The sequence below is a fragment of the Heteronotia binoei genome, chromosome 5 (genome assembly GCF_032191835.1).
Source record: "Heteronotia binoei isolate CCM8104 ecotype False Entrance Well chromosome 5, APGP_CSIRO_Hbin_v1, whole genome shotgun sequence".
Classification (NCBI taxonomy): Eukaryota; Metazoa; Chordata; class Lepidosauria; order Squamata; family Gekkonidae; genus Heteronotia; species Heteronotia binoei.
The window spans coordinates 91,748,590-91,763,054 of NC_083227.1; the positions used below are offsets into that span (position 1 = coordinate 91,748,590).

General features: G+C 43.5%; 1 protein-coding gene across 2 annotated transcripts in view; it reads left to right on the top strand.

Moving 5' to 3' along the window:
- The first annotated feature begins 350 nt into the window (after positions 1-350).
- Positions 351-14,465, top strand: part of FAM120A (family with sequence similarity 120 member A) — a 156,536-nt gene continuing 142,421 nt past the window's right edge. Inside the window, exons 1-3 of one of the 2 annotated variants that reach the window (XM_060239817.1) lie at positions 351-1,264; positions 12,991-13,237; positions 13,784-13,866. In XM_060239817.1, the coding sequence (XP_060095800.1) occupies positions 791-1,264; positions 12,991-13,237; positions 13,784-13,866 (804 nt within the window). In that variant the 5' untranslated portion in view covers positions 351-790. The remainder of the gene's footprint in view (positions 1,265-12,990; positions 13,238-13,783; positions 13,867-14,465) is intronic. The other variant, XM_060239816.1, reaches the window with a different exon arrangement.

Consider the following 14,465-nt stretch of genomic DNA (forward strand, 5'->3'; position numbering starts at 1 on the left):
ACCTCCTCCATTTCATTTCCGCTTGCGAGGCCTTCCCCGGTCCAATCCTCCTCGTCGCTTCTTTCCCGCCCGCCCCGCGGTGCGCATGCTTGGGTTATGTAACAGGCCCGGCCGGGCAGGCCCCAGCGCCCGAGTGTCTCAGTGGCAGGACAGCGGCACAGCCGCGTAGCCAGGGGCCGGCGGTGGGGAGCCGGCCCAGCCCTCCCGGGGGTGCCCCGCAAAGGGGAGCGGAGAGGGGGGGCGCTATAGGTCCAGCCTGCGAGCTGGCAAGCGGGCGTGAGCAGCGCCGACATCCCGGGCCAAGTCCCGCCTGTTCCGCGGCGGCCAGTGGGCTGGTTTCCTGCGCGCTGTGCCGCTCCCTCCCCCCTGCCTCTCCTTTCCCTTCCCTTCCTCCTCTTCTCCTCCCTCCCCTCCCGCTCTCTCTTCCCTCCCTTCCTTCCTTCCCCCGGCAGTAGGAGCCGCAGCGGCAGCAGCCACAGCAGAAGCCCGGATCCCCTGAGCCATGGCTGTGTGAGAGCAGCACATGGCGGCCGCAGCAGCCATGAACCCTCCACTAATCCATACAACTCCCCCCTGAAGAGCCACCGTGCAACTGCAGCCAGCCAGCCCACCCACCAAACAACCCACCCACCTTAGTTGAGCCTCCATCACGTCCCACGACTCGCAACTACTACTACTACAGCTGCTACTACTGCCTCGCCCGGACGGCAGCTGCCCCTCTTCAGCCAGCTTACTCGCAGTCGCCCCGACATCACCAGCCCGTTGAGTCCCCCCTCTCCCTTCTGCCGCCATGGGAGTGCAAGGCTTCCAGGACTACATCGAGAAGCACTGCCCCAGCGCCGTGGTGCCGGTGGAGCTGCAGAAGCTGGCCCGGGGCAGCCTGGTGGGTGGCGGCCGGCAAAGGCCCCCCCAGACCCCGCTGCGCCTTCTCATCGACGCCGACAACTGCCTGCACCGGCTCTACGGTGGCTTCTACACGGACTGGGTGAGCGGCGGGCAGTGGAACCACATGCTGGGCTACTTGGCGGCGCTGGCCAAGGCCTGTTTCAATGGCAACATCGAGCTCTTCGTTTTCTTTAACGGCGCGCTGGAGAAGGCCCGGCTCCACGAGTGGGTGAAGCGGCAGGGCAACGAGCGCCAGACCGCCCAGCAGATCGTCAGCCACGTCCAGAACAAGGGTACCCCGCCGCCGAAGGTCTGGTTCCTGCCGCCCGTCTGCATGGCGCACTGCATCCGCCTGGCCCTCATCCGCTTCCACATCAAGGTAAGTGGGGAGGAGGCCTGCTCTACCCAACTTATCGTGCTCCCCCTTCCTTTTCGAGGCCCGCCAGTTCATTGCACCAGCACCCCCTTCGCCTGCCCCATAGCACCCGCGCTCCCTTTCTTTCCTAGGCCACTTTGCAGCCTCCTTGTACTACTCCCGGACTTCGCAGTGCCTCCATTCCCTTCCTGCACTTTTTTGTTTCCTCGCTGGCTGTGGGTGCTCTCCCTTTGCCATTCTTCTTTTCATTTGCATGGTCGGTGCCCCCTCCTGTTTTCCTTGGGGGCCCCTTTTGCAGCTGCCCTGGCACCACTGGCCAACTCCTAGATTGCACGTCTTCCTCGCTCGCTCGTTGGCTCTCTTGCCCATGGAGCCCCTGCCCTGTTTCCTTGGTTCCTCGCAGTTCCACTGGTTTGGATTAAAGGAGGGGCCCCGTTCTAAGATGGCAGCAGGGTTGCCCTCTCGGTTACTGCTCTGAGTTCAGAGGGAGGGAAGTTCTGTCTCCCCATATCCGCAAAATGTCGTCAAAAGCTGGCGGTGTTGGCGCCTTGGGCGGGGGAGAGGAGATGCTCTGAGTTCCCTGGGAACAAGCGTGCTCACCGTTGGCCAGCGGTACTTGAGCAAAATGCAGCCAAAAGTTTATGTTGCTGCTGCCACTTTGTCCATCACCCCCCCCGCCCCCCCTCGCGATGGGCTGGAACGGAAATAAATATTCTTTACCACCTCATTAGTAGATATGAAGCTGCAGGGTGCCCTTTGATGGCAAAGGGGAGGGCTTAGTAAGCACCCTGATGTCCTCAATCTCTACAGGGATTTTGCTATTTATACATACCTGTCAAGCTCTGAAAATCAGATGAGGGTGATTTGGAACATCTACATATAGCTATGTTCTAGTGGCTTGTGAAGACTGCATTGGATTCTGCATCAATTTTATTCTCCTTGTAATCACACTTAGTCTGCATTTTCTCTTCAAGATAGACCCTTCTCCCCCGCCTTTCTTGTGATTCCTTTCTTTTTCTACATCTCAACTTTTGTTTTCTTTTCCCAATGCTTATAAGTTGGTGAGGTAGGAAAGAGGAGGGGGTCTTTGACTGAGAGAGTTCAAGTATGAATAGATAGCAAAATTAATTTGCTCTAGATCCCCCTGATTTGAAGTTTGGGTGGTTTCCAGTGAGATGTGTTCTGACTCCATGTTGTCCTGGACATTGTTCTGTTTACTCTGATTTATAAAATGTCCTTTTCAAAACAGTAGCCAGTCTTCTGGAAGTAGATTTATCTCTGGAGTTGGCTTCTTTTTCTTTTTCTTTTTTTAAGTGATCTCTATTTGTCTAAACAATTAACACTGAAGAGCATTAAGGTACAAGTTTGCTAAGGAAGTGAAAGTAAGCAACAAGTTATTTAACGGATGATTTAGTTTGAAAGGGAACTTGTGGATTAAACTGGCATTAAAGCCTGGAAAGGACAAATTGAATATTTGATTTAAAAACTAGCTTTAGATTTTCATTTATTGTACAATAGTAAAAACTTCTTAGCTATCATACTATGTAAAGTTATAATTCACTGTACTGAAAATTAAATGTAGTTTAAAAATAACTCCTCTCAAACTGTGTTTAGCCTTGATTGTCTGCATTGTTTGGCATTAATGCTCTATTGAGAACTGTTCTGTCATTTTCCTCTAGCACTTGTGGTAAAGTTTAAAATATTTCATTATGCTTCAACACTTTACCAACAAGATTTCATACTTTATTAGCAGCTGACTTTGTCAGTTCTTTTTCATAGCATAGCTATGAGATTCAGAGATCAGTGTTCAGGGTTTAGTATTAGGATTTTGTGCTAGCCTTTTATTAGACTAGACCACAGCTGTAACCAGTCCAGGACAAAGAATACTTTTTAGGATGGAGTAAGTTTTCTTAGAAAAAGAAAAAGAGGACAGCTTTCTTAAACATTTTAAAAGAAGGATCCTGAAAGTAAACTTTATAAGTTTAGTGAAACTGCAAAGTAACACCTTGAGGTGTAGATCATTAAGTTATTAGACAGCTTTCTGCTTGGAACTTCTGTACAAGGCCGAGAAATCATCTTGCTTTTTTGAGAGGCAGTGATACTTCACACTAAGATGATAGTGGAAGTCCCACCCCTTTTTTCAGTTGTAACTGGTAAGAGATTTCATAAGCCTATGAGTTGACTGATCTGGTGTAATGATTGGCTTATAGTAGTGACAGACGTGAAATGTAGCACTACACTGAACAAGTTAGATTGTTCTGTTCTTGTATGCTTGTTAAATTCTTCCGTATGGAAATGGGGAGTTGTTAAGCGCAACCGCACTTTGCTCTGTAACTTAATCAGATGTGACGTGCATTTCTATTAAAGGACTTACAATTGAAGGTGGAAAATTGTTCTTACAGTAGTTGACGCTAAAGTGTTTCATGTCTCATGTTGAGCAGCATAAAAATGAAATCTTTTTCACTAGTTTAACTTTGCTGAGCAGTCAGAAATCTTTTTGGAACAGATTTTAAGACTGTTCTTTTGTGATAATAGAATTCAAAATGTTTGTACTTTCCTTTTTAGTGTAATCCATAAAAAGGTGATTGTTATTATATTTCTACACAGTGTTCTTAATCCTAGCTTTTCAGCATATTCACAGCTTATTTACAACATATTCAGCTGGATTTTAAAAGAATGTTTTATATTAAGGCCCATTTTTTGTTACCTATAACAAAACTGCTTGTCTTTTCACATTTTTTTTAAAAAAATCTTGCATGGTTCTTCACATGCTACATGGCTTTTTAAACTACTGTATGGTATAGTTTTTTACTATGAGTATAAATGCTAGAAGTACATGTGGTCTTAAGAGTGTGCACAGTTCAAATGCGTAAGTAAATGCTGCCTGTTTATAATTTTTGCTCTGTGTAGCCCATTAAAGAGTTCCTGGAACTCCTAAACTTCTCACACTTCTATCCTGCTTTTTGTGCAAGAATCTCAGAGTAGCATATGTAGTTCTCGCAATCTCTCTTCCACCCATTTTATCCTCACGATAACCTTGAATAGGGGGTCCAAAGTGGCTCATTGAATTTCATGGTGAGCAGGAAGCTGAATTTGGGGCTCCTTAATCTCCCTCCAGTATGCTATATGTACAGTATACTGTATCCTTTATTGCATATTAAGGAATAACTTTCTTGTGTTTTTTAATATATTAGCAAATTTTGAATATATTTACTAGACTTAAGGATTCTACGGATTTATTTCTGCCATGATGACAACTAACGCAATAATTCATTCCTAACTTTCTTGTAGTACTAGATCAAATGAAATAAGAATTTATAAGGTTTATCTCTTGAAGTAGTAAGTTGATATTTCTACCAGTAAATTGCATGACTGTGGAGAAAAACTGTAGTGTGTGTTAAAAGAGGAGTGTGACAAACAATATTAAGAATGCCAATGCCATTTGAATTAAATATTTAGTTCCCGAGGTGGCATAGTATAAAAATTACACAATCTCATTTTAAGGTATTAACATATGCTGTGTTAAGTGCATTTGTCAATGTTCAATTTTAATCACTTATATACATTTTCCCCATAAATTAATTTGTGAATTGAAATAGAATGTTTGTAGAAATGCTATTTTATGTAATTTAATAATGAACAAAAGTCACTAATACAGTTGATTTGTCCCTGTTCTCCCATTTACCTCAACAGGAACTGTCTTAAGTTTTGAGTTCCTGTTCAGCTTTTTCTTTGCCGGTTTTGTACTTTGTAGTCACTATTTATATGAAAGTCAGATATGGCTACTCAAGTAGAGTACTTTAATATGGCTAATCTGGCCACCTAGATCTATACTACAGTAACATTGGGACAAAACTACTGGAGTACTCCTGACATTGGTCTCCTCTCAGAATCAGCTTGGAAACTCCAGTTGATGCAGAATGCCACAATTCACCCATTATTGGGAGCTAGACAGAGATTCAGTTCTGTTTCAGATTTCTGGTTGGCTCCAGATTTCTATGCAGTTCAAATCCTATTGCATATCCCATCTTGTTGATTGCATTGAGTTACTCTGTGTAATCCACCTTGAGTCCCAGTGAGAAAGGCAGACTGTACACATAAATAAAATAAATATCTGATATGAAGGAGAAATGTCAGAATTGCTTACTCTTTAAAGCAGGGGTGTCAAAGTTATTTGTTACAAGGGCCAGGTCTAACATAAATGAGACCTTGTTGGGCCAGGTCATGTGTGTCATAGAATCATAGAATTGGAAGGTACCTCTAGGGTCATCTAGTCCAACCCACTACACAATGCAGGAAACTCACAAACACCTCCCCCTAAATTCACAGGATCTTCATTGCTGTCAGATGGCCATCTAGCCTCTGTTTAAAAACCTCAAAGGAAGGAGAGCCCACCATCTCCCGAGGAAGCCTGTTCCACTGAGGAATCGCTCTAACGGTCAGGAAACAGTCCTAATGTTGAGCCAGAAACTCTTTTGATTTAATTTCAACCCATTGCTTTTGGTCCTACCTTCCGGGGCCACAGAAAACAATTCCGCAGCATCCTCTGTATGACAGCCCTTCAGGTACTTGAAGATGGTGATCATATCACCTCTCAGCCGCCTCCTCTCCAGGCTAAACATCCCCAGCTCCTTCAACCTTTCCTCATAGGTCTCCAGACCCCTCACCATCTTCGTCGCACTCCTCTGGACCCGTTCCAGCTTGTCTATATCCTTCTTAAAATGTGGTGCCCAAAAATTAACACAGTACTTCAGGTGAGGTCTTAGCAGAGCGGAGCAAAACGATACCATCACATCATGTGATCGGGACACTGTACTTCTGTTAATACAGCCCAAAATTGCATTTGTTTTTTTAGCCATCACATCACACTGTTGACTCATGTTCAGCGTATTATCCACTAAGACCCCTAGATCCTTTTTGCACATACTACTGCTAAGACAAGTCTCCCCCATCCTATAACCGTGCATTGGATTTTTCCTACCTAAATGCAGAACTTTACATTTCTCCCTGTTAAAATTCATTTTATTGGTTTTAGCCCAGTTTTCCAGCCTGTCAAGATCATCCTGTATCCTGTTTCTGTCGTCTTCTGTTTTTGCAACCCCTCCCAATTTAGTATCATCTAAAATGTAATGCTAGGTAGCAAAGATACAAGCTTTATAAAGGACACACACAAACACAAAGATTTTTTACTTTAAAATATGATTAAAACATTAGCACTCTGGCAATATTTTTTTGAACAGTCTCTGATAACTGACACCTCTTGCTCTGAATTATTGCATCAAAATCTGGAGACACCGTCTGTACTGTAGCAATCTTGATTATGCTGTGTATCTGTAAGACTGGATCATGAGGGCATGAATACAGTGAAAAAAGCAGGGGAGGCGAGCCTTGTTGCACCCAGGAGAGCCACAGCATAACAAGCCCAACAAAACACACACACACTGTAGCAAAGCACACAAAAGCACATATCTTGAATAAACCTTTGGTGGTCTTAAAGGTGTTTTGTATCTCTCCTGTGCAATTGAGGGAGCTGGGCAAAGCAAGCGGAGGAGGGAGAGGAGCCTCAGCCGATGCAGGGAAGAGGGGCTGTCCTGTGGGATTGAGGGAACCTGGCAAAGCAAGCTGTGACTCAGCAGCAGTTCTGGAGAAAAAAGCAGGAGAGAGCCAGTTGCTGGTGGGTTTCATAGGAGTCCTGTGGGGGACGTTTCTGTTCATGGGACATATGTTTGACACTCCTGCTTTAAAGCCCAGAAGCGCACTTACACTTGTAATCCTAAACATTTATTGGCATATAATGCACTATAGGCCTGGATCAAAATATTTTTTGAGGGGGGGCAAAAGTAAAAAATGCCACCCTCTAATATTTTTCCTTTATATACATATATGCAGGCCTTTTTTTGTAGCAGGAACTCCTTTGCATATTAGGCCACACCCTTCTGATGTAGTAAAAGACTTCAGGACCTGATATCAGCACTGATGTATCTGATATCCCCCATTCCTCCCCCATATCCATGAGGCACCCACAGGCCAGAAAACAGACGGCACTGTAAATCTTACCTCTTGATCTGAAATTAATATATTTCACATCTTGGCATTGGTTTTATGTTCGTTTAATTATTTTTTAATTCTGTACAACATTACCTAGAGCCCCACAACAGTGGATGCAATAATAACAACACCAACAAAAGAAAAAAAAATAAAGATTATGAAAAATGAATCTATGTATGTGTGTATGCACATGCACACATATCTAGAAAGTCATTTTCACAATTGCTTTCTATAGTATGATTACTTTCTATAATATGATTAATGATTAATTGTTCTGTGAATGTCCTGGCTACATGTGCGCACACACACACACACACAAACACACATAGATTCATTTTAAAATAATCATATTATTCTTATTAATTGCATTTTTGAATTGCCTGATCTCCATTGCTGTGGGGCTCCAGGCAATGTTGTACAGAATTAAAAACCACTTAAAAAAACCATAAACCCAATGTCAATAATAATAGCCAGGAGGGGGGCCGAGGAGGTGACCTGCCTAGGAGTTGTGCTGCAAGTGGGACTCATAGCTACTAGATGAGCAGATCCATTGAACACCAGTGCTCGCTTGCTTGCTGAATGGGCCATGCAGAATTGGCACTCAACCCAAGCCACCCTAAAATGGCAGCATTGAGGAAGGTTGCAATGCATTGTAGTATAGCATAGGCATAGTCTACAACTGTAGCCTGCATCTATCCCTCTGAGACCAGTACCATTATTACCAGCCAGGTATGAGCCTATGGAACTGTGAGCAAGGAAGGTGGTTGACTTACTTGGAGCAAAATGATGCCTTGGTGTAACTATGGAGTTGGGAGTTGTGAACTGTGGAAGCATTCCACAGTGCAGTATCCAGACCAGCATTCTCTCCTGAGACTTTGATGGTAAATTATTTTTAGAAAATATTTTAAAATAAAAAGTACATATAATAACATCAATACCATTTAGATTAGCATCAATTTAATAAAAAAGCCACTTAACAAAAGTTGTGGAAAAACACAGTTCCAATAAAACTTCCTGATCGGATATCTAAAACAAGTGAAGTCTGAATAATGGACAAAAATCACACAGGGACACTACACAGTTTCAGTAAAACTTTCTGATTGGATATCTAGAACAAGTGAAATCTGAACATTGGACAAAAATCAGAGACGCTGCTACAGACAGAGTGATTTAAATGACCATGAATGAATCTAAGTTTACTTCAACTGGCGCTCAGAACCAATAAAATGCCGGGGGCGGTGGGAGGAGTTAATGAACTTCTGGGAAATTGTTATGAAACAAGATAGAAAATGTATTTAGCCACAGGTCCATAATAAAATCTAATCAGAATGTCTTCATGAGGGGTGGTAGAAATGTGATGCTGTATTTAAAGCATGGAAATTGCTATGTATGTGAATGCTGGAGGTCTGTGTTGGAAGTACCTGGAGACTTTGGGGTAGATCTGGGAGAGGGCAGGGTTTGGGGAGGGGAGGAGCCTCAGCAGGGTACAATACCATGGAGTCCACCCTTCAAAACAGCCATTTTCTCCAGGGGAGCTGATTTCTGCCAGCTTGAGATCAGTTGAAAAAGTGGGAGATCTCCTGACCCCACCTGGAGGCTGGCAACCCTGCCTCAGTTTCCCAAAGAGGAAGGCAGGCAGGGCTTGCTAAGGCCAGAAGAAGAGAAGGCACAAAGAGTGTGTGGGGTGGGGTCTCCTCTCTCCCCTCCTGCTGTCCCCCAGCCTAGACCATCAGCCCCCTCTTCAGCTTAAGGTGAAGAAAAAAATTCTTTCCTGCCCGTGTCTCCTGCTGGTTTTAATTCCCCGACTCTTCTTGGGGACTGCTTTCTTTTGCACAAAATAGCGCCTTCTGAAGCAGAAAGCGGGTGTGTGTGAACTGGGGGGGGGGCACTTTTCCCAGTCACCTGCAGACCCCACTCTTCCATTTCTCCTCTGTTCTCAGGCCCTTGTGAGCTCACCACACCCCTCCCAGTCTTGGAGCAGAAACCTGGAAAATGCAAACCTGGCTGAAAGCAGGAAATCTCTACTGCCTGGAGCCTCCATGAACTCCCTCCCTTTAACTATTATGGGCTCTTTTGGCCCCCTAAGCTGGAAAATCAGCAGGTTTTCATTGCATTTCGGTCAAAGATTCAAGAACCTCAATACTGCTGGTATGGGGATGAATACAAACCACCATCTCCCACCATTTCTCCCCTGGGAACTCTTTGTGGTTTGCTGGGGGCTGGAGAATTTGCTATCCTCAACAAACTTGGCAGTTGGAATCCGGGTCAGCTCCAGATAAGCGCAATGCCCAGACCCACCCCAGACTGGGCCCCCCAATATTTATTCCTCTCCCTGGAAGGAGGGTGATGAGCATCTGTCCCTCCTCATAGTTCCTCCTGAACCAGCTCTTCATCCCAGACAGAACGTGCCTGCCTATGTATGTCCCCAACTCACCTTCTCCGTGAAAAAACCAGCCCCCTCTTCTCTTCTCTCCCCTTTCCTTGATAACCACTGCTCCCCCCCACCCCTGCTGTTACCTCTGTATGCGCTCCAGTGCCCGCTGCCTCCCCCCTCCCTGACCCATTGGCACTTCTCCAGCCTCAGTCTGGCTGTATGTGCTTCTGTCTGTGCACCTCCTTGGCTGGCCTCGCCCCGGCTCCTCCGCTTCTCCTCCCACTCATGCCCAATTGCCTCAGACCAATGCTCAGAGCCCCCAGCCCCTGTGGCCCAGCCAAGCCAGCCAACTTTCCCCCACCTCACATGCCCTGCTGCTTACCAGTACAGCCATGTTTCCTGCTGCTGTCCAGAAAAGGTAACAATAATAGGGCCGGGGGCGGCGGCAGCAGCAGTGTGGGAGCCCTTACTCCTCAACTTGGAAAGCAGCTGGTGTGGAGGCAGGCCACGCACGTGTTCCAAGGCTCCTCACTCACTCTTTGGCAATTGCAGCAAAAAGACTAGGGGGTGGGGCCAGCAGTGCACCTGTGCCTGGGCTCAGAGGTGCAGCGGGTGGGAGCGGCTGCAGTGGGGAAAGGGTGGTCAGTTGGTGGCCTCTGCTTCGCTGGGCTGGTGGCAGATAGAGGTGCGGGTCCCGGGCTGGCGGCACCACAGATGGTAGCAAGATGGGTGGCGGTGCAGTGAAGTTTCCCCTTCCCCATGTCATGTGCCTTGCTGCACTGATGCCGCCCCCCTTTCTTGGCGCCCTGGGGCAAAACAACTCTTCTGCCCCCCCTCCTAAATCCGGCCCTGATGCACGATGCATATTACTGTGTACTGTCTGTTGCTGTATGCTCCTGCTGTGTACTTTTTGCATTGTTGAATGTCATGTTTGTTGGTGTCATGTTTGAATGCTTATGCTTAGCTGTTTCAGATTTCTGCAATCTAAACCCTATTGCATTCTTTATTTGGATGTCCTATTCTGTTGGTCATGTCTGACTGACACTGTGTAATCTGCCTTGAGTCTCAGTGAAAAGGGCAGACTATAATAATGTAAATAAAATAAATAAAAATTTAAAAGACCTCTCTTCCAAACTGATTTGTTCCCTTTGAGTGGCTAACTTCATACCATGGGGCTAAGAACATAATCTATGTAATATATTTTGTTTGGAACCACCCAGTGATCCCTGACATAATGCTGTGATCTTAGAGCATGATTGCAATGACCTGAAAAATTTGCTTTACCTCGTTTATTTTGAAACATTGGGACTGATGAAGAATTCTGGGTAACTTAAAAACATGCTATTTTGTGTCATTGTGTTGATTTTATAAAAGGTATTTGATAGATTGTACTGTTTAGAGTCTGCCTATGTAATAGAAGGCACCTTGAAACTGTCACCCGTGTCTTACTTTATTGTGATTTTTATGGGGAAGTGTGGGACTGTATAATCAAACCTATTCTGTCTAATTTTTATGGATTACCTGAAATGAAGTTAGTTTTTTTTCTACTGTCTGACCAATGTTCCCATATCACAAGCCTGGTTGCAAAGTACCTTTTGACTGCCATAACAATCAGGGAGCAAAAGACTAGCCCCCCTTCTTGATGTTTGACTGGTTTTTATAACTGAAACTCCATGTAAATTTGTTATGCTGTACTTTTTATTTCTATGCCAGTAAAGGTATTTGGATTGGGTTGTACTGTTGGCTTTCTGGATTTTACTTTGGACAAACATGTCTATAAACAACTTGTCTACACCTTAAGGTCAGCCAACTGCCTTTGAAATTGTCTTTAGTCTTAAATAGTTTTATACTATGATATTGGGGTTTTGTTGTTTTCAAGGCAATTTGGTTCCATTGGGGTTCATTCACTGTTATTTGTATCCTGACTCTCATACATAAATAAAGGCAGTTGATATAGTTGTATCTTCCTTTCATATGTTGAGCATAGTGCTTCCAAGGTATCCTCTTAGTCCGTTATTTTTTTTGGTGGGGGAGTTAATGCATGTTATTAGGAAGGGAATTAAAAACAAATTATTGTTTATTAGGAAGGGAATTGAAAACAAATCAGCCAGTATCATAATGCCCCTGTATAAATCGATGGTGCGGTCTCATTTGGAGTACTGTGTGCAGTTCTGGTCGCCGCACCTCAAAAAGGATATTATAGCATTGGAGAAAGTCCAGAAAAGGGCAACTAGACTGATTAAAGGGCTGGAACACTTTCCCTATGAAGAAAGGTTGAAACGCTTAGGGCTCTTTAGCTTGGAGAAACGTCGACTGCAGGGTGACATGATAGAGGTTTACAAGATAATGCATGGGATGGAGAAAGTAGAGAAAGAAATACTTTTCTCCCTTTCTCACAATACAAGAACTCGTGGGCATTCCATGAAATTGCTGAGCAGAAAGGTTAACACGGATAAAAGGAAGTACTTCTTCACCCAAAGGGTGATTAACATGTGGAATTCACTGCCACAGGAGGTGGTGGCGGCCACAAGCATAGCCACCTTCAAGAGGAGGTTAGATAAAAATATGGAGCAGAGGTCCATCAGTGGCTATTAGCCACAGTGTGTGTGTGTGTGTGTGTGTGTGTGTGTGTATATATATATATATATTGCCGCTGTATGACACAGAATGTTGGACTGGATGGGCCATTGGCCTGATCTAACATGGCTTCTCTTATGTTCTTCATGTGTTAACATATTAGCATTTGAACATATGAAGCTGCCTTATACTGAATAAGACCCTCGGTCCATCAAAATCAGTATTGTCTACCAAAGTGAGAGTTGCAAACCTATGAAATATTTTAGAGAAGATGTAGAATTCTATATATGTTTTTAATGTAGACTTTTAAAGAAGGGCGCTGGCTACTTCTCCTGATATTAGAAATGTTGGGTGATGCTGCTACCCTTGCTGCACATGGTAGCATTGAAAGTGGATCTCAGGCTTGTGTGCTTTTCCCCCTTTTCAAGTGTAGGAGGTATTGCCAGAACTGTGTTAACTGTTTATTTGAATGCAGGATCAACAGTTATGATGAAAATAGTATTTAAGTGACGGGAGGAAAATAATAAGCTGAAATGAATAGATGGTTTACTTGTTGATAGTTCTGATGACATATTGTTGTTTACTTTTATGCCATACTGATGCACTCCACGTTAGACTTGGAGGTTAAAACGTATTTGGCATTAACTGCTTGTATTTCTTAGCTTGTTGGTAGAGCAGAATTCAACTTGCATTTGACACGTCTTTCTCTGCATCACTCCTTTTTGCTTAGGTTGCACAGAGCATTGAAGACCACCACCAAGAAGTAATTGCTTTTTGCCGAGAAAAGGGTTTCCATGGCTTGGTTGCATATGATTCAGATTATGCATTGTGCAACATCCCTTACTATTTTAGTGCCCATGCCCTAAAACTGAGCCGTAATGGAAAAAGCCTCACGACAAGCCAATACCTGATGCATGAAGTTGCCAAGCAACTGGACCTGAATCCAAATCGGTTTCCTATTTTTGCTGCTCTTTTAGGTAGGTAGAATGATATCTGGAAGTTCATATTTAAACACATCTTAAAAACGTGTAACTGAAAAGTCTAGAGCAGTCGCATGTTAGTACACTTTATTAAATGTTCAGCCCTTTCCCCTGCTTTTGTGGGGTGTGTGTTGTAGTATGTGTACTACAAAATCAGTGTTTGAGTTAAATCTTGGTACCCTGATCCAAAACACGTTTACTTAGTAGTAGCCTCATTTTATTTTAAGAGGGACCACTAGTAAGTCTGTAGTTCTAATTGTGTAGTTGCATGTCCTGTTGGTATTGATGAGTTTTAGCTTTTGAATAAACATGTTTATAAATTAGAATTTGTACTGGGGAAAATATGGAGATTAGTTACTTTATAAATGCTTATTACCATATTCAGTTACTATAATTGCATTACTTGCAAGTGACATTTGAATTTAAGATTAAAATTACAAACATTGGTTGTGCATTAAAGTGTCTGATACATCTATTTTGTAGGATAGCGTGCATAAAGTATTTATTTTAGGGCCTTTAAAAATTGCAAATTTTTTTTTTTAGGTAATCACATTCTACCAGATGAAGATTTGGCTTCCTTTCATTGGAGCTTACTTGGTCCAGAACATCCCCTAGCCTCTCTTAAGGTACAACTGCTAGCTATTAAATAAACTACTATAGAAATGTTATAATATGGGGCAGCTTTTCATAATGTCAGATGTTTCCTAAAAAATTAAAGATTGAGCTGCCATCTATAACCCGCTTTAAAGTAGTACCAAAGACTTTGTCTGAAACAAATGTGTTTATAGGTCGCAGCTTAGATCTTTAGGTTGTTTCACACACATGCTAATAGTTTTATAGTATACACCTTGTTTTTCCAGTTTTGGTTTTCATTTTATCATACTAGCATCAGCGATCTGATTGCAGGTCTGACAATATTGGCTTTTCTTTTGCTGATAGCGAACTCTAAGAGAATAGAATTTATTTTAGATTTCTTCTAGCTTGATGCAAAGGTGGTAAAGTTTACTAAGATAGATTTTGTGTTTGAATCTGAGAGCTGCACCTGCCTTTTAACAGATTTGCATGTAGCCTAAAACAGATATTTGAGTTATTTCATGAGTCATCTAAAAGAACAGTAATAAACTAAGCCTTTCTAGGTCTTCTGGAAGATCTGTTGGGTTGTTGGACTTGGCTGGGCATGTATACCTTGAAACTATTTCTGAAACGTAAAGGCCCTTTTAGGATT